We start from the raw sequence: 24,767 nt of genomic DNA on the forward strand, positions 1-24,767 counted from the left end.
AAATACCGTAAAAAAAAAAAAAAAAAAATATATCTGCGGAAGAAAAGCGACGGATCAATGCGTCCAATTTTCGATCTTCGAGAGTCTAACAAGGTCGTAAAGATAAAACACCTAACTGTTTTCGGACACCTCGGTACCAAACTTTCTCCACCCAGGGGACTGGATGATAGAATTGAACATTTTTCAGGAATATTTTTCTAGTATCAGTCGCAAAATTTCGTTGATACTTCTTGAGGATCAGTACCAAGGTACCAGTATCAGTACCTTCAGGAAGGAATCGGTACCCTCTTATGAGTTAGTATGAAATGACATGCCTACCCTTCGGTCTGGCTTCAGAGCCACACCTTTTTTGCTTCTATAACATGCGGGTCGCAGAGACCTTGCGTGCAAAGGGAACTCGAGTGCTAGTGTCTACCTAGACGACTTCCTTTTGGTCGACCAAGACAAATCCAAGTTGAAACTTCAGGCTGCAGAAGCTGTGAAGCTTTTGGATTAACCTTTTTTGCTTCCATAACATGCTGGGTCGCAGAGACCTTGCGTGCAAAAGGAACTCGAGTGCTAGTCTACCTAGACGACTTCCTTTTGGTCGACCAAAACAAATCCAAGTTGAAACTTCAGGCTGCAGAAGCTGTGAAGCTTTTGGATTATCTGGGCTGGCATGTCAATTTCCATTATATAGGGTGCTCGGTCGCTTGGTCGCGGAGATATTGCGTGCAAAGTCGAGTGCCAGCTTACCTACACGACTTAATCTTGTCTCACCAAGACAAATAAACGTTTTTGTTCCCATAGCATGCTCGGTCGCGGAGACCTTGCGTACATAGGGAAGTCAAATGTTAACGTACCTACGCGACTTTCTCTTGGTCCTTGAAGACAAATACACCTTTTTGCTTCCATAGCATGCTCGGTCGCGGAGGCATTGCGTGCAAAATCGAAGTGCTAGCTTACCTACACGACTTGATCTTGTTTCACCAAGACAAATAAACGTTTTTGCTCCCATAGCATGCCCGGTCGCGAAGACCTTAGTACATAGGGAAGTCAAATATTAACCTACCTACGCGATTTTTTCTTGGTCTATGAAGACAAAAACACATTTTTTGCTTGCATAGCATGCTCGGTCGCGGAGACATTGCGTGCAAAGGGATGTTGAGTGTTATCCCACCTACGCAAATCCCACCTGGTTCATCAAAAAAAAGTCCAAGTTGAGTCTTCAGGCCACATAAGCTGTAAAGTTCTTGGATTATTTGGGCTGCCAAGTCAGCCTTACAAAAAAATCAATTAGTACACAGGTTCAAGAGATGACATGTCTAGGGATTCGATGGAAAATTGCGAGAAATAAAGTGGCCACTCAACAACATCCTAGCTCAAACTCTGACGGAATTACATCAATCTACGCTAACTTGCAAATTTTCTTGCGAAGTTTCAAGAAAAAACACCCCCGTAAAAAACAGGCCATCCTGTATGTGTTAACAATTAAATGCAGTGCTGACGCGGAGCCACATATCAGACATTGCCGATGCACAAAACCAACCATTTCCTGGCAACGGAAGCTTCGGACATGTGTAGGGGTTACAAATGCAGTGCTGACGCGGAGCCACATGTCAAACATTGCCGAGACACAAAACCAACCATTTCCTGGCAACGGAAGCTTCGGACATGGGTAGGGGTTACAATTAGACAAAATATTAACGTCCTGTCTATGGTCAGCTCAACAACAGAAACTATTCACCCACAAAAGAGCTATTTGCAATGGTAGTTACAATCAAAATGAATCTGAAAGTATTTCACTAGCGTTGACCTTTCGATTTTTAAACCTAAGCGATGAGTTCAAGATAACTGTCAGCTTAACTCTCGGGGAGATACAACATCGTAGCCGACAGGCTATCACGAGGAAATCAACCTGCGAAATGGCACTTTTTACCACAAGTGACCACAAAAGTTTTTCGAAAGTGGGGTCATCCGGATATAAACCCTTTCGCCGACCAAGATTGGACCTAGAGGATGCAACTAGCATGGAGAATTCCTCCTCTCAACCTTCTCCCCAGAGTACTGACTCACTTCAACAGTGTCTAGGGAACCTACCTGGTAGTGTTCCCAGACTGAACGAAAGCATTTGGGTTTCCAAGCCCTCAGATCCCGAACGCTAGATAACTCGCACGAAATCCAAAACCTTCCTCCTCCACAGGTTAAACATTAACCCTGAAAGCTTGGGGGGGGGGGAGGTTGTACAAATAATAGACTGGTCTACACAGGAGAAGATTTATTGAAAATTAGCTGGTGTCAATCCACTTTGTCAGCATACTTACCAGCAACTAGAAGATGGTGGATATGGTGCTACAGTTTTAAAATTGTTCCTAAGTCTGCAGATGTTGCGAAATTCTTTCTTCTTTTCCAAAAAGAAAATTTTGCCTATAAAACAATCCTTCTGCATCATAAAGCAGCGCTGTCGACTTTCTGTGGGCGAAATACATGTAGGACAGCAAACATTCTCAAGCTCTCTAATAAAAATTGCTATTCTAAAAAAGCCATCGGAATAGCTAAACAAAATTCAACTACTTATTACAATTTTACTAAGTGTAGTCCCATTCACATGAGATCCGAAAATAGTTCTAAATTGGTTTTCTTCAAACCCTGCCACCAGATCACGCCTCAATGTAGCTTGAAGGACACCAACATGCATGTTGCTGGCTACTGGACGCAGAGTTAATGACCTTACTTTGCTCAACAATTCTAAAGACTGTTTCTTTGATAACAGAGAAAAACATCTTTCTGATACCAGTCTTTGGGTCTAAAATTGAAATCCATTTTCGTCAATAATCTGCATAAGTGCCTTCTAAACATGAAACTAAAGACATGCCCAGTAAGATTCGTAAGGACTTTTTTCTATGTGTGCTGTCACAAAAGCGGCATCCCGTACTGTAATTGGAAACTGGTCTTCGTTCAACCTTACGAGGTAATGGCATCAACGCATCTCTAAGAAGTTGTAGATCAGCAGTAGCCTCTGAGATGGATTGATAATGAACCAATGGACGAAATACTTTCTAGAGGCAATTGCAAATCATCCAAACGTTTACAATAATTATTGCCGAATAATAGAGCTTCCTAAAGATCCTCAAGATTCTTTTTTTCAAAACATTTACTCCTACATGATGTATATACATCATTTATACAATTTATACATTTTATTGTATATACAAGATAAAATGTTTATTACAAACTTATAAATATATTTTTTAATTATTGAATTAACAGGGAAGTTAACAACTGTGTTTTTTCGATTTAATAATTATATAAATTATGAACATTATCATTGGGCTTCATAATTTTATTATGGCTTTACCTACTTCATCATAGCGTTGTGCTTAATACTTTCACCAGCAGATAACAAACACGTCTTCATAATACAATGCTGTATGTTTTCCAAAGGCACATCAATATTACGGTTTTACATAACAATAAAACCGATATTATGTGCCGAGAAGGAAAACATACAGCATTGCAGGAAGTTCTTCCTGGTGAAGACTATGAAGATCAAAGATGGCTGCGCTTCCTTTATACTTGCTGGCAGCACCTAGCGGCTAAAGATGGAACTAAATTGACTGTCTATGGTTGGACATAGACAAGGAATTTAAGCTAAGTACACACTGCTTCTTCATAATACAATGCTGTATGTTTTCCTTCTCGGCACATAATATCGGTTTTATTGTTATGTAAAACCGTAATATTAAATAACAATTAATTAGTAAGCTGGCCATAATGTCATCGCAAGTAGCCTTATCGCATGTCTTAATTTATTTCCCTAATCAAATTAATTTCATTCAATATTTCACTTTTCCTAGGATCGTTTCGCCTTTTTTTATAAAAAATGCAAATGGTCTACTTTCCCATTGCTTCTCATACGAACGAACATAACTGGATTGTCAAAATGACATTCCTGATAACATGTAGGTACCTACGTCATTAAACAAAATATCGTAAATATAAGATTGAGTAAAGTTAGATTTGGGGGCGTAGGTTATGAGTAAGTTCTTTTAGAACTTTACGAAACTGTAAAGAAAGTTATACAAATTCTGCAACACGTTTCTACAAAATGTCTCGGCAAACTTCTAGATTGGACGCCAAGAAAGTTGTACGTATATAAAACCTATGTGCTTGTATATTTAAAATATATTTTTAGAAGTCATCGTGGCCTAATGGTCCGGTGTATCTGTTCTTGCTAGGGCTACTCACCCATTTAAGCAATAAACTTAATCAACGGTTGCGGTTTATACGGCTTTAAACATTTTTTTTTAGAATTCCGAGCTCCTAACTCTTACATATGGGGCTTTAGTGTCTCAAATGCTGAAAGAAACAGAAAACACTGAAGATGTAAACAAACATCTTGAGAGAATCGGATACAACATGGGCGTTAGACTGATAGAGGACTTTCTGGCCCGGACAACGTCTACTCGCTGCTTAGAAATGAGAGAAACTGCTGATAAAATACAGCAGGCCTTCAAGTAAGTGTTTTCAAAGAAATTGATGATTTCATTTCCAAACCAGATTTTAATAAATAATAGAAACAAATGTTTAATAATATGCCATTTGTGTTGTAAGAACAATGTAGAGAATTCAAAATATCCTACACTTAATTTTTGAAAATATAAAATGAACCAGTTAAACTGTTTCAACCATGTTCATGATTCTCAAAATTGAAATTCCAAAACCTTATTCAGCCTTCATAAATTTTGTCAATTATGCTGTCCTATAAATAGCTAAATAAGTGTACCACACACCTTTTTAAGGAAGCATCATATAAATGAGGAAATCCTAAGAAGATATTTTCAGTTTAGTTTCGGATAAATTAAGCTAATCTCATTTCAGTATTGTTAATATGCAAGCAGTGATATGCCACACAATGCCACAAAAGCAAAACTTTAATCTATAAAATACTAATTTGTTTGAAGAAAAATCAAATTTCTTTTAATGTCTGTTAGGCAGACGATTATATGATCCTTGCTAATGGTGAGTAGTCACCACTGATCATGGACTTTAGCAATGACAGGGGAACAGCCAAGTGGCTGGCCACTGCTTGAACTATGGAATACTTCCTTGTCTATATTTGACTGACTCAGTGGTGCATTAGTTAGCGGCCCTGAAAGCTGAGGGTCATGGGTTAAATTCCCACATTGGGCAAACATTGATGTGATGAGCAGGTTTGTTTGATCTTTGTCTGGGGGTTTATTATTACATGTGTATATTTATAAAGATACTCTTGTATAAGTATGTTTATCAGTTTCCGGTATCCATAACACAGGGAATCCTAAATTGGACTGGGATGACTGTGCATGATATTTACGCAGCTATTATTATTATATTTACAAGACAAATAATTTCAGACTATACCTTAGCATGCAGCCGACAGTAACAAGTTGGAGTAGTTCCGGAGATGAGTTTTCGCTTGTTTGGGACCACTGTCCGCTCAGTGAATGGGTGGAGATGCCAAGTAACAACGGGCTGAAATATTGCGCTTTGATTCCCGGTGCAATCAGAGGTGCTCTACAGATGGTACAACTAGATGTACAATGCTGGTTTGTGCAGGTAGACTAAAAAATGTTTTATTATCATCTATCAGAAAACTCTTTAAACTTGTGTTAAAGGGTCCAAAAGATAAAATATCTTGTTATTATTAGTCTGCTGACTCAAAATATTTAGAAATGAGCAACAAAATAGCTTTTGAAATTATTCACCATCATATTCTTTTTTTTTGTTACAAAAACAGACAAACAGATCCACAGAACACCTGTTGGTAAGCGGTTACCACAGATATAATTGTGTAAAATAAAGAACCCAGCCTTAGACAAGAGTTCGACTTAGACACCAAGTCGAAGTTTTTTGTGGCTCTCGATGAAGTCATGTTTCAAGACTAGATTTTATTTAGGACGAATCATAATTCCAAAATCTTAAAATTAAATTGTGAGTAATTCGATGATTTCTAAGTCCTGAAACAATTTAGCTGTGAGAAGACGGCTAAGGAGCCAGTAAATGGCATTTCTATATGGTTTGTTTCAAAATTAGGAAATAGGAGGAGTCAATAAATTTAGGAAGGAAAATAATATGAATCTCCTGAGTAGCTACCTCAATCAGATTTTCTAACTATCCCTAAAGCTATTAACTATTACATATTGTCTTAAAAATTTCAGGATCAGTTGAAAGGTGATCCCGTGACAGAATTAAGAGTGAAATACTTGAAGAGATTAGAAGATGCCGTACCAGCTGGTGAAGATTAGTCTTCATAAATAAATAAACTAGATATTTGCATTTGATTTAATAATTTGCTAAAGGCTGCTAGGAAAACATAAAAAGAGCCACTGTTTATAGGAATCAGTCATATTAGAAAATGGAAGTTTGTAGGTAGTAAATATTGTTGATTGAATTCAGTATTTGTATAAAAACACAAAAGTACCCTGCAATATATCCTCAGCCTTTTTCTTTAAGTATTGTCGTATGAAATTTTTATGTGGAATCACATATTTTCATCTCAACAATACTGTTTATGTGGAGCGTAAATGACCCTTTATTGTACCTAGTGGGTGTATAAAGTGCTGCTATGAACTTAAATTGAATATGCAATTTCGAAAAGGGCACATGTCGCATATTTTGTCAAATACGTTTTTTCATATACATGTAGTTTTGAGGCTTACCTACACCCATTTTATAATAATTCCAGTAATTTTCAATTGCTAATTAACACTAAAATATATCTCAAAAGTTAATATTTTAAATTTTACACTGCTTTAGAAAATAATTTGCTTTTTTCATTTCCTGAACATTTTACATTTTCAGAGATGTCGCCTTTTTGAAATTGCATATTCAATTGATTTTTGTAATAATCCAAGCGTACGTATATCTCGTTTTGACAAGGAAGCTGGCAAATTGTTCCCGAGCTCCCTCACTACCTTAAATTCCGCGCGTCGACTGTTTTGAATTTGATATACATAACGCATTCGTAAATATTAATAATTTTTTTTCCATCAGTACAATACCTGTTTCTTTTTTATGGAACGACTCACAAACCGAATGCATCTATTTTCACGTTTTTAAATAATAAAAATGAAACTGGTAAAAATGATGATTCTAGAGTTCTTTTTTATTTTTTTTATTGCTTAGTTGGGTAGACGAGCTCACAGCCCACCTGGTGTTAAGTGGTTACTGGAGCCCATAAACATCTACAACGTAAATGGGCCACCCACCTTGAGATATGAGTTTTAAGGTCTCAGTATGGTTACAACGGCTGCCCCACCCTTCAAACCGAAACGAAAAATAATTACTTCTTCACGGCAGAAATAGGCGGGGTAGTGGTACCCACTCGTGCGGACTTACGAGAGATCCTACCAATGTAAGCCCGCATGGGTAAGCATTGTTATCCTATTTCTGGCACGAAGCAGTGATACATTCGAATTTAAATGGTGTGCAGCCGTTATAAGTGAGGCTATGCTTTTATATATCAATGCGGGTATTGGTATTTAGTGTCGATTTCTATAGGCTATGTTAAACATTTCAGTCACACAACACACTGGAGTGATCGGTTGGGAATGAATGTTTATATCAAAATCACTTGAGGCTGACGGGGAGGTGCGAGGTTGTGTGAATTGTTTTATTTTGTTAATGTTAGTGTTTCATCAGTCTTAAACGTGTAATAACGGTGTTTTAATAGGTGGTTTAGCGTCGGTGTAAGTGCAGATATGAGTGAAAGCGAAACAAATAAACTGGACGTGGCTTCTTGAGTACTCCCATAAAGTTTTTTTTTTTATCGCCTTTGTAGGCAGATGAGCATACGGCCCACCCGATGGTGAGTGGTTACCGTCGCCTATGGACTTCAGCAATGGCAGGGGCAGAGCCAAGCCGCTGAAAAGTCCAGTCCACTGAAGTCTCAGTAAATGACCACAATTTTCTTCCATTTCATTTTATTCCAATTGACAAGTGTCAAATAAATCAATGTCATCTCATTTCATCCCTAACAGTTTTTTTTCCTTAATATTTCTTATTTTTAGAATGCATAAAAGATTAGGTTGCATTAGATTAGATACCTTTGCCTTTCCTGTTAGCAGACCGTTTATTATTTAGAGGTACGGTACTGATTTGGTTTCCGGAATAATGCGGAATGTTTAACTTTGCACTAGTTTTATGTTATAGGAAAATATTGTAGTTTTAAATAATCTTCTGATTTTAAAACGTATTATAAATTATTTTATATTATGCAAAATAAAGTCTTCGGTGAGATTATTAAAGTGGTTTTTCTGATAAAATCATTGTGGAAAAGCAGATATGCTATTTATTTATTTATTTATTAAGTTGCACCAACAAAGTGATCATCAATACAAAACATTGACAAATTGACAAAAGTTCATGGCAGATGTCACCTCAATTATAGGTGCAATCGACAGTGCATTAACATAAAAAAAAAAAAATATATATACAGCTAAGATTTGATTACATTTCATTCATTGCTTGCTTAAGATTAATTTAATTGGGAGATGATCCGCGACAGATTTTTCCTGTAAGTAGTGAGACAATTAGAAAAAACATCTATTTCACTTAAAATAAGTTCAGCGCAATCGGACAACTCCGAAGGAACATTGACGGAGACCGCGCTACCGTGGAAATTATTGTAGTCCCAAAGGATTCTGTTTAAGGGAGAGTAAGAACCTAAATTCGAACGAGCGGGCTTTCTTATAAACGGCTTATATTTCTTCGTTCTTGGTAGGTACTTAGGGGCTGATATTTTTATCTGCGTTAATAGATTAGGTGTGTCGGTTATTCCATGAATTAATTTGTACAGAAATATTATGTTTTATTTAATGTAAATGCACCATTTTTTTTTATTCTCTATTAAAATTTACGCAGATCGCTTAACGCGTTTAATTATTTTTCTTTAATTATATTTGTCTGTTTTAATTTACTTGTACACTATTATTGGCGCGCAGCAGACGTGTTTCCGTTTTCCGGACCATGGAGACAAAACAACGTAGGGTGAAAGACTATTTGGTTTAAGCGACATTTTTGGAACTTTACACGAGAGCCATTGCCTTGAGATGTTAGGTGGAAATTTTCATTGCAAAGTAAGGCTGTCCAAACCTTCAAACCAAGCTGTAGTCTTTTTATTCGTATCACTTACAGTGCTAAACGATCTCACGGCCCACCTGATGTGAAGATATCGACAACGTGTATACCGTCACTCACCTTGAGTTGACTCCAAAATCTCAGCGTGCTTGGTTCGAGTTTTTTAACGTTCTCGATAGCGTTAACTGAAATTTGTATGCAGTTGGTACAGCGCCTCTAGCGGCAAACGTAGGCGAACGTTCCAAGTCCATACAAATTGGAGTTAACTTTTACGCTACCGAGAGCGTTAAAAATCTCGCACTAAACCATTGATGTATTAAAAAACCCAAGGTACACACTCAGCGTCTCAAAAACGTGCGCTCACTATAAAATGAGCGCACAATTTAGAGTTGTGCGCTCATTTCAAATAGTCTCGCGTCGCACGCGTCTCTGTGCGGTCGTCAAAAATGCCGAAGTGTTCGTTGAGAAATTGTAAAAAATATACAAATATTCGTCTTCACTCCACGTCCTGTTTTGCCGGCTAACTTCGGTCGTAAAATTTGATTGGTTATTGTACACTGCTTTAACTTAAAAAATTCGCGTAAAGCTGAATTTGCAAAAGATATGTTTATAGTTGGCTATAAGTACGTAGATATAATTGGTGAGTGTTTCGAGACAGTTTCGAGTGCTACTTTTGTATGAAACTGTGTATCTTGGGTTTTTATATTATATCAATGCACTAAACACACTGTTCTATGGTACAACGGGTGCCACGCTGAAATAGGCCGGCGTGCGGGCTCACAAATCACCTTGCCGCCAGTAATTACGCAAACTTTTGTCGGATTCGATATTTATTACACGATGTTATTCCTTCATCCGGCGTCTCATGCTTTAGGCTAAGATTCCTTCAAAAACACAAACTGTGTAACCGTTTTGGAGTAGAACTATAGTAGATATTTTGTCGCTGCAGTTTGGGTCATAAAACATAGCCCGGCTAGGGCGGTGAGCATGTTGCGCGGGCGCAACGCCATTATCGATAAAAACAAATGAGTCATCGAAGGCAGGTACATGGCGGCGGGGTGGTATACGAAGGGTGGTGAGACATTGTTATGTTATAGTCATTTGTACCTGCAAGTTATAGTACATTATGTCGAAGAGAAATGTGTTTTTATGCATTTGTTCTGTGAATTTCTTTAGTGACACAATGGCTACTCCTTTGTTTTGTATCAAAACGGCAGAATTTATTCAAAATAATATTTGCACGTGTTGTTATCAACAATGTGTTAAAAATTTTCACTGAAATAAGAATAAATCCCGAAAAGTTACAGTGTTAATTTCTGCCGTTCTCGTTAACTTGCTGCGGCGATATGTGGTATAAATGTTCGATTAGTGATTTTTCTTTAATTTTTATCACTAACCCACAAAATGACAAAACTAAATACACTATCGATAACGCTTATCGACAACAATAACGCGCTTCACTATGCCCGTCCATAAGGCTCGCTAGTGGAAGAGAGAGGAAAATACTCGCTTCACCGCTCCGATTTTTTATGACCCAAACTGCAGCGACAAAATAATTCTACTATAGACGATATGAAGATCTGACGAAGATCTACGAGTGCGTAGCAGCATTCTAACCCAGAGATACAGCCCGCTGAGTTTCTCGCCGGATCTTCGTACTGGGTCGCGATTCCGATCCAGTGGTAGATTCTGCAAAGCACTGCTCTTGCTAGGGCTTGCGTTGGGAAATTTTCTCAGGTTGAGCCCGTGAGCTCACCTATCCATCCGGACGTAGCCGGATTAGCCTCTTAGGCTACCAGTGAATAGTATAAATGCGCCACCCACCTTGAGATATAAATTCTAAGGTCTCAGTATAGTTACAACGGCTGCCCCACCCTTCAAACCGAAACGCATTACTGCTTCACGGCAGAACTAGGCGGGGTGGTGGTACCTACCCGTGCGGACTCACAAGAGGTTCTGTCATCAGTAATTACGCAAATTATAATTTTGCGAGTTTAATGTTTATTACACGATGTTATTCCTTCACCGTGGAAGTCAATCGTGAACATTTGTTGAGTACATACATATTTCATTAGAAAAATTGGTACCCGGCTGAGATTTGACTGGTGCACCGCTCAACACGAATGCACAGGACGTCTTATCCATTAGGCCACGACGACTAGAATGCACAGGACGTCTTATCCGTCAGGCCACGACGACTAAATAACCACTGATACCTTGGGGGCATCAATTAATTACGTGAGGTAATTACGTCTAGGGGATGAGGGGATCAAGCTAAATCTCACTTAGGGTTTTTACCAAATATCACGCAGTTTTTTTTCTAGTTGAAAATGAAGAACTGTGTAAAATTACGTGAAAAAATATTTTTAGAATAAAATACGGCCAAATCTGACACAATAGTGTTTGTCGACTGTCGTATTCGTTCGAACCCCGCAGAGAAGCAAAGTAGCGCTCGATTGTTTAAGCGCTATCGACCAGCTGTATCGACACGTGCGACTCGACGAACGTCGCAACGTAAACGTTGTTACTAGCCTTTGCTAGGGTTCAATAAAAGTTATAGAACAAATTGTATTTTTTTCTTTCAATAATCCAACAATTTTGCAGTCATTTTGAAGAATCTCGCGTGAGATTAGGGGGGAAAATCTTGCGAAATCTCATCAAGGGGGGTTGGGGGGATTGAAAAATTCTCAAAAATGCTGCACGTGTTTAATGAACCTTTAATATTTAGAAGATATTTCATTTTCTCTATTGTTTCGTTATTCTTGATTTTTCTTGGAAACTGATAATCCTAAAGCTTCATATACCTAAAGGAAATCGGTTGACATTGAAATAAAGGAGAAAACTTAATTGTTTTATCTTTACTTATTTATTTATGGATGTGGATAATATGAATGGCAGATATTAATAAAATTATACTTCGGAGATGATTTCTGCCAGCTACCATGGTTCTAACCCAGACCTCATCTCCTCGCTGTTTCTTGAACACTATAACAAGACATGTCCTTCAATTGAAGTTTTCGACGAGTTTTCAATGGCTTGGCTCTGGCTATGCTTAAGTTTGCCACTGTCACCAAATACCAAATGACAAGCCGTTTCCTGCCTGTAAAAAAAAGATTTTTAAGTCGTCGTGGCCTAAGAGATAAGACGTCCGGTGCATTCGTGTTGAGCGATGCACCTGTGTTCGAATCCCAGGCGGGTACCAATTTTTCTAATGAATTACGTACTCAACAAATGTTCACGATTGACTTCTACGGTGAAGGAATAACATCGTGTAATAAAAGTGAAACCCGCAAAATTATAATTTGCGTAATTACTGGTGGTAGGACCTCTTGTGAGTCCGCGCGGGTAGGTACCACCGCCCTGCCTATTTCTGCCGTGAAGCAGTAATGCGTTTCGGTTTGAAGGGTGGGGCAGCCGTTGTAACTATACTGAGATCTTTAGAACTTATATCTCAAGGTGGGTGGCGCATTTACGTTGTAGATGTCCATGGGCTCCAGTAACCACTTAAAACCAGGTGGGCTGTGAGCTCGTCCACACATCTCAGCAATAAAAAATAAAAAAAGATTAATTCGAGTCACATGCATCTCCTCATATAATGCAACGCAAAAGTTCATACACTAGAGGTCAACAAGGGCACTTCATCTTAACGCATTAATAAATTTACAAGTAAAACAAAAAGAGTAAAACCAAAATTATTAATGAAGGTATAGCAAACAAAACAACGTGTCTCGGAACACGCGGCCTTGAAACGACCGGCGCAGGTTGCCACGATGTTTGCAATGTAAATTATTGTCATAATTTAGCCCACGAACACGAATAAAACATTTAACTATATATATAAATGGGTTCGGAAAGATGAAAAATATGAACGTTTGCGTAAAAAATATGTTTCGTCATAGATTTTATTTTGTCTTCAATACAAATTTGATATTGTTCGTTGGGCGAACTTGACTGTTTTCCCGAAAAGCAAACGCGTTGGAGGTACAATCGTCTTATCGTTGCCGCCGCTGACTACTCCCCGAATCCTGATCACGCAGGAGCCAGTCAACGTCGCGCCCTAGACACGTCCTTATGGATCTCTCAGATCCAATAACTTTTGCTTTAGACGCCTTCAGCTCTAACACTAGGAGCAGGCTTAGGGACTACGGTAACCGTACTCGTCGAACTCGACATAGAGTTCGACGTGCAATCTTACCCATGGATCAGCCCGCTGAATTTCTCGCCGGATCTTCTCAGCGGGTCGCGGTTCCGTAGTAGATTCATTCGCGAAGTAGCTGCTCTTGACTTGTTAGGTCTCCTTCGGAGGCGCTCGAGCAGCTGTTAGCAAATCCCACCCCTCTTGGCTTTGCTAGCTTACCTGTCCTGGTGAAACTCGAAAGGCCTCGGGGCCACCAGTATTCCTTCAATCTGAAAAAAAAGAAGAATTGAGACTTCAATAATACACATTGATTTCAAACTTCCACCTTAAAATAAATAGCAGTAGCATTCATGTTGTGATACCTATAAATTCGCAATAATCCCCTAATATCAGTTGTGCTACGATGCCTTCTTACAATTTAAAAATATGAGAATATGTATTACACGAAATCAGGCCAGACTGCGTGAACGAACTAGTCAAAATTAAAAATTAAAATGTTATGTTAAATTAGTTCAATATTTGCTCTCTGCCGTAACTTCGTGTAGTGTGGTGCCATGTGCGAAGTACGACTGTCCTTATAAAATATATTTAAAATTAGAGGTAAGTGCTAAGAACTTCGATCAACAATAGTAACAATAGTACTATTGTTGATCGAAGGCTAAAAATATCATTTTTATATATTATTTTTTTCTTGGTTTCGACTAGATGACGTAATTTCTGCACCTGGATTATACCAATTTCAAGGGGCCAATAGCGACATGATCCATCTTCAATGCACTTCCGTAGCCTTGCTTCGCTGGAGAAAGGAGTAGAATGTGACTAGTAATATTATAAATGTATTTTATATCTTACTAATGGTAGGGCGTTTTATATTTTTATAATTCACATTTGATACAATCTCGTTCGTTCCTGCCGTAGACTTATTCTAGGGAAACATGAGTTGTAACGATAATGTAAGTTTAAAGAGTGAGATAACCTTTTTTTCTTTTAAAAACTTATTCCGGGGAAACATGACTCTTAAAGTAAGCGTAAACTTTTACTTTATTTATTAATTTATGGATTATGGATTAATTAATTAAATTAATTTACAAGAAAGCTTCCGTACAAATGACCGCAATTTTAAATTTTAGAATGAAAATCTCAAGTTGATAAAAATTACTGATTTCCTGATTTTGTCTTGGCCGGAATGATATACATAGTACGCTAAGCCTACCAGTGGGCCGCATGGCGTTCAACGTGTTAATAATAAATATGTAATTTAAAAAAAACACGTTTAAATAAAAAATGGCACTCGCAATGAATTTCACTGGTTTTTTTTATCCTGCTGATATTAGTCAAGGTATTAGAGAGAATTTATAAAATTATTGTAATTATTTTCATTCGTCCTGGATGCGTTTGTCAAATTTCACGCCAATAATAGAATATCTTGAAGTCGATGAAAATAAAGATTTTTCCCTACCGAATCTTTAGTAGTCTAAGAGTGTACTTCAACTACGCGTGAGCCGGTTGATGAGCTCACGGTCTCAATAAGAAATAATCACTAATACTGGCCTTAACAAGAGTTGTGATTCATGATCTGACAAGATCCGGCGAGAAACTCAGTGGGCGGAGTCCATGGGCGAACATCGAGTTAGAAGAGGAGAGTGACCGGTTCTTGAAGAGCCTAAAAGCATCGAGAGTGGATCCGGAGGTTCCAGCAAGACATGTTTTGGGCAATAGGCGGTTTTTGTCGCCTGGGTGTTGGATATGTAATAAGCGGTGGAAATAATAAGAGGGTTATCGTGTCGCACCGCTTTTTCAAAGTAGCATTCTGACGCTTTCTTAAGAAACTTATGTATCAGTTCTAGATTTTGATCGTTGTGAAGATCAACCACATGTTCCCCACATGCCACGGTATTCCAACGTATATCCTGCACGAGATTGGATGACTTAGAGAAAGTTAATGTGTGTACGGGCCGCATAAGCGAACACTACTCTTGCATAGGTCAAGACGGAATGTGAATAAAACGCTCAAAGAATCCGATACACACATACTAAGCGAATAAAAGCGTGTTAAAATTAAAATTAAAAAGCCAATCACTGAATACCATGGGAATAGTAACGATGCAAACACAGCCTTCTAAGTCAATAATTTACTAATAAACCAAATCAGCTCTCAAAAGGTACTTCGCCACAATGATAGACCTCTAATCCACAAAAATATTGATGTGATATCTATGGATTTTGTTAACTATTTAAAATAAGGTGAGCAATTTTTCCACCGTGAACATTATTATTGTGAACAAAATTCATTTTGGTGTATACAATGCAAATAATGATAAATATGGTAAATACAGGAGACCGTTCTATGTTTATTCATCATAAATAATACTCCAAGTGTACATGTTTTGTCGTGTTATGATAATAAAAATTAATTACTGATAAGAATGATATTAACTCATTGTACAGTCCGATTGGCGATGCGAATTTTTAAATGACCAAATATAAATTTAAATATAAGTGATTGAAGGATATATTAAACGAAAAAAAATATGATACGTGTTGTCGTTGGTGTTAAATTTTTTCGGTAATTTAATAGTCGCTAAACAGGATACTTAAGTACCTACATAGGTGAACCACAATTTTTCATCCAAAATATTCGTGAATGAGCTATTAAATAAATACTGAGCGATGCGACAATGGTATTGTTAAAATGCCGGGCGCAGGTAGGTAACTATTTTTTATGGAACGGACAACGACGCGTTGAAGGAATAATATCGTGTTAAAAAAATCAAACCTGTAAAACTGATAAAGTTACTGGTGGTAGGACCTCTTGTGAGTCTGCGCGGGTGGGTACCATCACCCTGCCTATTTCTGTTGTGAAACAGTAATGCGTTTCGGCTTAAAGTACTTTAAAGGGTAGGGCAGCCGTTGTAACTATACTGAGACCTTAGAACTTATATCTCAAGGTGGGTGGCGCATTTGCGTTGTAGATGTCTATGAACTCCAGTAACCGCTTAACACCAGGTGGGCTGTGAGCTCGTCCACCCATCTAAGCAATAAAAAAAATCTGCGTAATAACTGTCGGTAAGGTGTGTCTGTCGGGTATCTTCTTGTGAGATAAGTTCACATTATGTGAGGTCGGTGCGGGATATTTTCTTATTATGCTGCACGGGGATTTGGATTCAGGATTACCCTGTGTTTCTCTACTGCTGGATGTAGACCTCTCCCATAGTCTGCCACGATGAAGGTCCTCCGTCTTCCGCATCCAATCTCTTCCCGCATATGCAAGACAACGGTCCGCCGGGCATGGGGACGCCCACTGCTGCGCTGATTACCCGTACCTGGTCTTCTAAAATCGATTTCCACTATAGGCCTTCGTAGGGTGCTGGAATTCTTCGGAAATATTGTTCGTAAAAAAGGTCACAATCTAGAACAGCTGATGGTGACAGGAAAGGTAGATTGGCAAACGTCCCAGAGGACGCAGTCCCACGAGATGGTCGGACCAAATACGATCCTCTCTGAACATCAACTTCCTCAATGCCTTTCATGAAGCTAAGGATCGCAGCAGATGGAAGGATCGTACGGGAGAAACTGATGCAGCGGGGGAGTCACGACCCTCAGTAATGAAACGACGCAAGGAGGAGGAGGAGGTCTTCGAAATAACAACTTTACTTTATATACCAATATCACCATGAACTTGTCTTTCATCAACTTAAAAATGTTCGATTAACTTGTATGCAATTGCATATTAAATATATGCGTTAAGGACCGGATAGTGATACACAAAAATTTTATTACTTTGGCCTAATGTTATTCAGTTGGCCTCCGTTAATCAATACAATTTAGATTTCTACTTTATTTATGGAGGAGGCTGGTGGCATTCAGGTTGTAATATAAATTTAAATGTTAGAAAATAATTTTGCGTCATTAATGAATGAATGAATGAATGAATGATTTATTTTCATTCAGACAACAACAACAAGTCCATATGTGTACATTACATAGTATCATTGAAACATACATAAAATTACCAAAACAAATCAAATAAAAAATATATTATTAAAAATAATTATCAGTTGAATACATTTAAAATGTTCCATTCAACTGATACTTAGCTACTTCGATCCAACTATTTTTTATTTTTTTTTATTTAGTCCGCAAGTGAACCATGGTACAATGGTTCAAGTACCGATGAAGTAAGTATATGATATATTAGGCCGTGAGCACAAAAGTCCGCCCGCCACCGGAGTAGAGTCATCCATACTACCTGGAGCCACTGCGGTCATCCACAGTGCGTTTCCAGAGGTCTTTTTTGCCACGTACCATCCGGCTATGGAATGAGCTTCCCTCCACGGTGTTTCCCGAGCGCTATGACATGTCCTTCTTCAAACGAGGCTTGTGGAGAGTATTAAACGGTAGGCAGCGGCTTGGCTCTGCCCCTGGCATTGCTGAAGTCCATGGGCGACGGTAACCACTCACCATCAGGTGGGCCGTATGCTCGTCTGCCTACAAGGGCAATAAAAAAAAAGTGGCCTATGTTACATTTTTTCATATTCGTGGTTTTTTATATTGCAATTTATTTAAAACATAATAAATTTTGATGCAAAACCGGCTTATCCCTAGTTTCACCCATATATAACAGATGGCTTTGTCAACATTATTATTGCGCGTTTTGTTTTTGCCTATGAGGCCAGTGTAAAAGTAAATTCAGACCTCATTGTCTTCATACTTACTGTGGTGAGCTCAGGTATTATGATATGATATGAGTACTTCCACGTTTACGTAAAAAAACGTATAGTAATGTAGTATGTAATGATAATATCGCGTCACAGTTGCGAACAGACTACAGTACAAGCACTAAAACCAGATGCTACAATGAGTTCGTTAGTTGCAAGGGCCCTTCTTTGAAGGGTGTCACTCCACGGTTTGTTGTACAATCCTTGAAATTACATGGTACCTTTCACGGGAACAAGCAAACGAGCTTCTATCGCCATGTTCTTGAGTCTATATTGCATTGAAAGCTCAAAATACTCGTTTTCCATTCGGTCTTATCCACGAGCGGAGTGCATCTCTAAATGAGACGTATAATATTTCTTTTAACTGTACCTTACTGTTTTGTTATGATGTATTTAAACTACTGTGCTACTCTTTTATGGTACTCACATATAATTGGAAACCCGCATGGTTGGGTACCATAGTCCTGTCTATTTCTCTAGCGAAATAATTATTTGTTTCAGCTAGAACGGAGCTCTTCGCAATAACATTGTAAACTAAATTAATATAATAATATCTGTGATTAATATTCAATCTTCGATCTGATGTCTCAAAATAAAAGAGAGAGGTGTTTAATACTTTTTAGAATCGAGTTCCTTTTGCTATATTCTTTTTGTGTTTGTATTAAGTATTGATTGAATAAAAAATAAAGAGCGGGTATAAAATAAACTAAAACCACTGCAAAAAGAAATCGATTTTGGTGTCGTTTTTCATAGTTACACTTGTTTCCGTCTCTTTCTTTTGTCAGCTCGCAAACGAAACGTGCAGTGTGCTTATTGCGAGTTTGTAATGTTCTCGATAGCGTAAAAGTTAACTCAAATCTGTATGGACTTGGAACGTTTGCCTACGTTTGCCGCTAGGGGCGCTGTTCCAACTGCATACTTGGTTAACTTTCACGCTATCGAGAGCGTTAAAAAACTCGCACTAAGCACACAGATGTCTACTGTCACAGTCGTTAAATGTCTCCCGCAGAGGTGCGCTAAATATTTTCAACTACAATTTGACGTGGTCCTAAGTAACGTACTTATTGAATAATGGCAATAGACCGCCTTCCACCGTTTTTTACAACTTCGTGGGTGGTATTCTTAAGTGTAGCTTGTGTTACGTTTAACAACAAGATAAACTATCATAGCGATATTAGAGCGCATGAGAGTAGCGGACATTACCTTTAAGTTATTAAACTTAAGTTATAAAATAATTTTGGTCGCGGTTGCCCGAAATCGGCTTGGAACCATGATGATGGGTATTGAATAATAATATGATTGAAAAATTCAATCATTATTTTATTTTTTACTAGCTGACACGGCAGACTTCGTAGTGCCTCAATCGATAAATAAAAGACCGACGGGGGACACCGGGGCAAAAACAAAATTGTTACTTTTATTTAATTCCGAGCATTTTTATATTCATCTACCTTTTGAACCTTCTCTGGACTTCCACAAATAATTCAAAACCAAAATTAGCCAAATCGGTCCAGCCGTAGTCGAGTTTTAGCGAGACTAACGAACAGCAATTCATTTTTATAAATATAGATAGATTATCTAAGCTTTCTATCTTTTATGTGATCAAAATGAAGTCATTAGGGTTGCATCATGCACATTAAATTGATTTAATATACAGGAACTTTTATGAATTACTCTCAGTTTGCATCATAGTCTGTAACTTATTGAGTATCCTTTATGGTATAATGATGATATTAATTGATTTTTTTTTAAAATTTCCAAGAACAAAAGTTAAGTAAAATAAATATTTATAAAAATAAATAATGAAGAGTTCGACGACCTCTGAATGAAGTAAGGTTAAAATAAAATGAGTAACATTAATTTGTTTTTTGCTACTTTATCTTTAGATATATTTTAAAAATAAATACCGCTCTACACTTTAAAAACCATTTTACATCTATTAAAAATGTACCCAAAATCTACTGTCATTTGAATTTTGTTAATTATTCGATAACGAATTTATAAGCTCACAATATATAAAACTCCAAACATAAAGTACATATAAAAACTTTATTATGAAAATTATTTATATTAGAATAATCGAATGCATACAACCTACAAGTGAATATGTAATTACTAAGAAGTAACATAAAGATTTATTACAGAGGACACTTAAAATTATTGATGAAACTATCCCAATTTCTCTTGAATCTCCTTAGCGCTTCTGTCTTCTGGCGATCTTCGAGTGAACTGTAAATAAACGAATTTAATGCTAATTGTTTCAGTAGTCTTAAGTCGGCGAGTCGGCTAGCCGCTCCAACAAAAGCAACATAGAAATCGTCCGTCAAGGGTTCCGCCTCCCATGCTCCTGGATCGTCGCTTGATATAACAACAGGTAATCCTTTAGACAGAAACGTACTCAAAGGATGATTCCTAACATCGCGTACTAATGACAGCACCGCATTCGATATTATATTGATTTCCAAACCAATATCATTCTTGATCACTTCCTCTAGCAGCAGAGGATGTTTGGCCAAAGCGTAGGCGTGTCCAATCCTTTTCGCACCCAATAAAATAGCGTCCATCAAATTCTCGTCCGTTAACGTTCCCAGCCAATCAGTTTCACCAGCGTGGAAGAAGTAGTCCAAGCTCTCGCTGGCTTCCAGTAACTGGGATGCGAATTCTATTAAAGGCTCTCCCAGATCCTCCTGTCCGACTAGATCGAATCCAGCAAAAATATCGGGCATGTCCTTCTTGACGTCTTTGGCTATTTGGAGATACGTTGACAAGACGCTTCGGTTCACTCTCCTCGATGGCGCGTATATTAGTTTGGCTCCTATGAAATCAGGATAATCTTTGACGAAATTTCGTATAACCTTCCTGTATGCTTTTGCGGTTACAACAGGGTCGAACGCAGTTCCGTCGAGTTCATACAGGCTCGGTAAGACGCTCCTAAATTCAACATACAAAACGTTATCCTCTCTAAACTTCATCAAGGCGTCATAGAAATATTTCTCCCACACCGGCCGGTACGTTAGCAACAGATCAACAGTAAGAAAGTAGTCCATGAACTTAGTCCATGTATCCGTAATACATCCGTATACTGTATCTGGATCGTCGACCACCAGCGTGAAATGTTTTCGCAATTCTTCATCGAACTTCGTAACGTTTTCTACCGAGGATCGGGCTTTAGAAATATCTTGCCATTTTCCTTCGCAAGGCGTGTTGGGTGTTTTGCTCGAGAAACGAAATCCGACTGTTTCTTTGTATAGGCACACGTAAAGATCTTGCATGTACGTGATGTTCATGAGATAATCGGGTCCGAGCAAAGACATATCGTGCACGTGTAACAACGCTCCCTTTGGCATAACCTTCAAAATCTGGTACAGTTTCTTCTTTCTCATTGTGTCTTTGTATTTGAAGTAGTGTTGCGAAAAATTGTAATAGCGCGGATGATCGAATGCGTAATCAATTTCTTGGAATTTAAGTTGCATAATGCAGTTGTTTACTTCGCTTTCTTTGTCGCTAAGCGTCATATTACCGCCAACGGTCAATCTTAGCTCATTTCTTGAGAGAGTATTCCTTCTTCTATGGTATTCGTTGATGTCAGGCGGATCGGCTACGATGCAGACGAGGAAGGAAGCGAATAATATTATTTTAAACATACTCTATGCAGCAATACTGAGACAGTGAGACGTACGATCTGTAACGTGTTTAATTGAATACTGACGCTTAGTGGACCGGAGCGTTGCCCGCATTGATCATGATCATCGGCTTAATAATAAAGTAATAAATGCTATTTACGGATCGAGGAGTCATACGCGCGAGTACGTAGCGAAATTATCGTATTCAAAATGAAGTTTTAATAATCCCTCATAGTACATAAATAAGTACATTTTCGATTTTAAGCGCTGGAACAAAAATCATTTTTTTTTAACGCTTCTAATAATATTCGTCTTCTAAATATTTTGACGTTTTATTCAAATTTCAATTAAAAAATTCTTTCTAGTTTAAAATTGACAGTTCTCGAAAATTTGACAAAGTAATTTTTGGAAAAAGAACAGCAATGAGTACATATTTGAAAAGTAAATTCCTATAAATGCAACGATTTAAGTTAATAAAACGAAATGGTGTAATTTACAGCCAGTGACGTCTATGAAAAGGGGTTTAGCTTTCAAAGCATTGCCCGGGACTCGGGAGAAACTAAAAAAAAAAGTAAAAAGAAATATAAAGGCTACGTCATCCGCCATGCTGATTTTATGCAAAGGGTTGGGGAAGCATTAAGTGGTGCTCTAAAGTACCGCCCCGCGGTATGCATTCGTAAAAAGAAAAAAAAATGGCGGCGACATACAACTCACGTATGATATTTAGATGTGGAATTTGCGAGACAGACAAAGCGCACTTTTAGCACCTTCCCTTTAATCTCTTGATTGCAAGTCCCCTAAATCATAATCGAAATGGCCTTTATGTACTCGGCGGTTAAGTAATAGTGCAACACCGACTTTAGATGTAATGATTTTTGTATTTCCTTGTTAAAAAAGCAAAAATTTCCTTGGCAGTTGTTTTAAATGTAAATAATTCTAATAATTAAGTAGATTATTATCGGTGAATCGTGCGTAGCGGCCGCTATTGCAGAACGGAAGAAATTTTGGCAAATATCTGATCCACTCTAACGACGCTTCCAAGATAATTTGACTCATAGGTATACAAATTCAGAACATTTGGATCGTCGGTCTAACAAAAAAAAAACATGCGATGCAAAAACTTACCTTCGTGGATGTAACTATGTACTACTATGTAGTATTATACTCGTAATTAAATGATGTTATCAAGAAATTATTGTTGTTGTAAATTATTGTTTCAAAATTTAATTTTGAATTTCTCGTTGCTTTTTTTTTTCAGAATTTCGAGATAATAAAGAAGATGCCAACAAAATTGACTGTGTTCTTATGGCTGAGCATCATAATGCAAGCGGTTTGCAACACAACCCACGAAACAGTAAAGAAGAAAAGAAATGAACTATTTGAAAAAGAATTGGAAATGATGCTTGGACGCGACATTGTATTGAATGAAAACGAAACTAAAGTCAACGAGATATTTATGAAACTTAAAGCGAAAGAACTAGACCAAGGATTCCGGCACAGACGTCCTTTTGTTTTATCCAAACACTTCTTTGAATACAAAGATGATGTCAAGAAAACTGAACTGTACAAGCTGATTAAAAAAATGCCAAAAGGTGCGGTGCTTCATGCTCACGATACTTCACTCTTAGGTCCAGATTACGTATTAGAATTAACATACTGGAAAGATTTGTATATTTGTTTTATTGACGACGAAGTATTATTTAGATTTGCGAAGACTTTACCTACTACACCATGTGCAACAAAATGGCAGCTTGTTAAAGAAGCAAGATACTCATCGGGTAACGTTGATGAATTCGATGATCATCTCCGAAAAGAGTTCACGTTAGTCGTAGATGATTATGTAAAGAAGTACCCAGATAATAATGCCATTTGGAAGAGCTTCAAGAAGTATTTCAAAACAATTTTATCGATCGTCTCTTACAAACCGGCATGGGAGCAATACTTTTACGACGCGCTAAAGGAGTATCGTCATGACAATGTATTCTTTCTTGAAGTGAGAAGTATTTTACCAACGCTTTACGATTTAGATGGAAACGTTTATGACCCAGTAGCAACCGCTGAATCATATCAGAAAGTGACTGAACAATTCGTGCATGATTATCCAGATTTTATGGGTGCGAAACTTATTTACGCGCCATCTAGAGGGACAGAGCAATTTACTTTCGATGAATATTTGAGATTCGCAAAAGAAATCAAACGTAAGCTACCGGATTTCTTTGCTGGTTTCGATCTAGTCAATCACGAGGATGCGGGACCGCCAAACAAACACTTTCTACCACAATTGGTCAATGAAAAAGATAACTTAAACTACTATTTCCATGCCGCCGAAACTAATTGGAACGGAATGGATTCAGACGAAAACCTGTATGACGCTTTGGCTCTTGATACTAAGCGTATCGGTCACGGATTCGCTCTGATAAAGCATCCACTTTTAATAGATGAAGTAAGAAAGAGAGATATCGCCATAGAAGTGAATGTAATTTCCAATAATGTTCTTTGTTTAGTCAGTGATATTAGGAATCACCCGCTTTCGTCTTATTTAGCACAAGGCTTGCCGGTCGTCGTGTCGAGTGATGATCGCGGTGCGTGGGAAGCGGACCCTTTGTCCCATGACTTCTATGCCGCATTCGTTGGAGTAGCCAGCCGCCATGCAGACCTGAGGCTTCTGAAAAAGCTCGCTCTGAATTCGATACGCTACAGTACGTATTCGGACAAAAACAAAATGATTGCTGAATTCGAGAGCCGATGGTCACAATTCATTAATGCTGTGAAAGATAAACATGCTTAGAAAAATCACAGAAGCACAAATCACACAATAATTTTCTAGATTAAATATAAATAGAAATAAAACAGGATATATGTAGCATATTGCATAATAATTATTTTGTAACGTTTTTTATTGTCATTCAAATATTATTTCCGACACTTGGAATGCGTTTATATCTGTTAAATATAATAAAACCTCTACATAGTATTGTTTGTGTCTACAACCCGAGAACACCGTCGAAAATACTATAATAAATAGGTACTATGTATATGTAAATATTATAGGTATAATTGTTGACTATTTAAAAACAACGGTTAGTAGTCCAAGATCCCAGCGTCCCCGGACGTCACGTATTTTCTGACGAACGAAATGTGGCCGATTGCGCAGTGTTAGTATGTACTAAGAACGCATGCCTACCTGCT

General features: G+C 37.8%; 3 protein-coding genes and 1 long non-coding RNA gene across 5 annotated transcripts; 2 read left to right on the top strand and 2 right to left on the bottom strand.

Annotated features, from left to right (window-relative positions):
- Window positions 1–3,381: 3,381 nt before the first annotated feature.
- Bet3 (blocked early in transport 3) lies at window positions 3,382–8,262 on the top strand. Its single transcript, XM_028184233.2, has 4 exons — window positions 3,382–4,126; window positions 4,291–4,496; window positions 5,376–5,577; window positions 6,180–8,262. The coding sequence occupies exons 1-4, from the start codon at window positions 4,088–4,090 to the stop codon at window positions 6,264–6,266; spliced, it is 534 nt and encodes a 177-aa protein (XP_028040034.2). The 5' UTR covers window positions 3,382–4,087; the 3' UTR covers window positions 6,267–8,262.
- A 3,704-nt stretch (window positions 8,263–11,966) lies between these two features.
- On the bottom strand, window positions 11,967–22,840 carry LOC149501322 (uncharacterized). 2 transcript variants are annotated; one of them, XR_016324392.1, is made up of 3 exons: window positions 22,704–22,840; window positions 13,295–13,506; window positions 11,967–12,199 (listed from the first exon to the last, which is right to left on the bottom strand). It is a non-coding gene; the product is annotated as an uncharacterized LOC149501322 (long non-coding RNA). The 2 variants fall into 2 exon arrangements; XR_016324391.1 differs by lacking the exon at window positions 22,704–22,840 and adding an exon at window positions 13,600–13,725.
- On the bottom strand, window positions 19,816–21,668 carry Adgf (adenosine deaminase related growth factor). Its single transcript, XM_089733892.1, has one exon. It carries the CDS (start codon window positions 21,597–21,599, stop codon window positions 20,094–20,096), a length of 1,506 nt encoding a protein of 501 aa, XP_089590018.1. The 5' UTR covers window positions 21,600–21,668; the 3' UTR covers window positions 19,816–20,093.
- A 17-nt stretch (window positions 22,841–22,857) lies between the features above and the next one.
- On the top strand, window positions 22,858–24,552 carry LOC114250380 (adenosine deaminase). The gene has a single exon (XM_028184235.2). The coding sequence runs from the start codon at window positions 22,858–22,860 to the stop codon at window positions 24,364–24,366; it is 1,509 nt and encodes a 502-aa protein (XP_028040036.2). The 3' UTR covers window positions 24,367–24,552.
- Window positions 24,553–24,767: the final 215 nt, after the last annotated feature.

Source organism: Bombyx mandarina, chromosome 16 (genome assembly GCF_030267445.1).
Source record: "Bombyx mandarina strain Sakado chromosome 16, ASM3026744v2".
Classification (NCBI taxonomy): domain Eukaryota; kingdom Metazoa; phylum Arthropoda; class Insecta; order Lepidoptera; family Bombycidae; genus Bombyx; species Bombyx mandarina.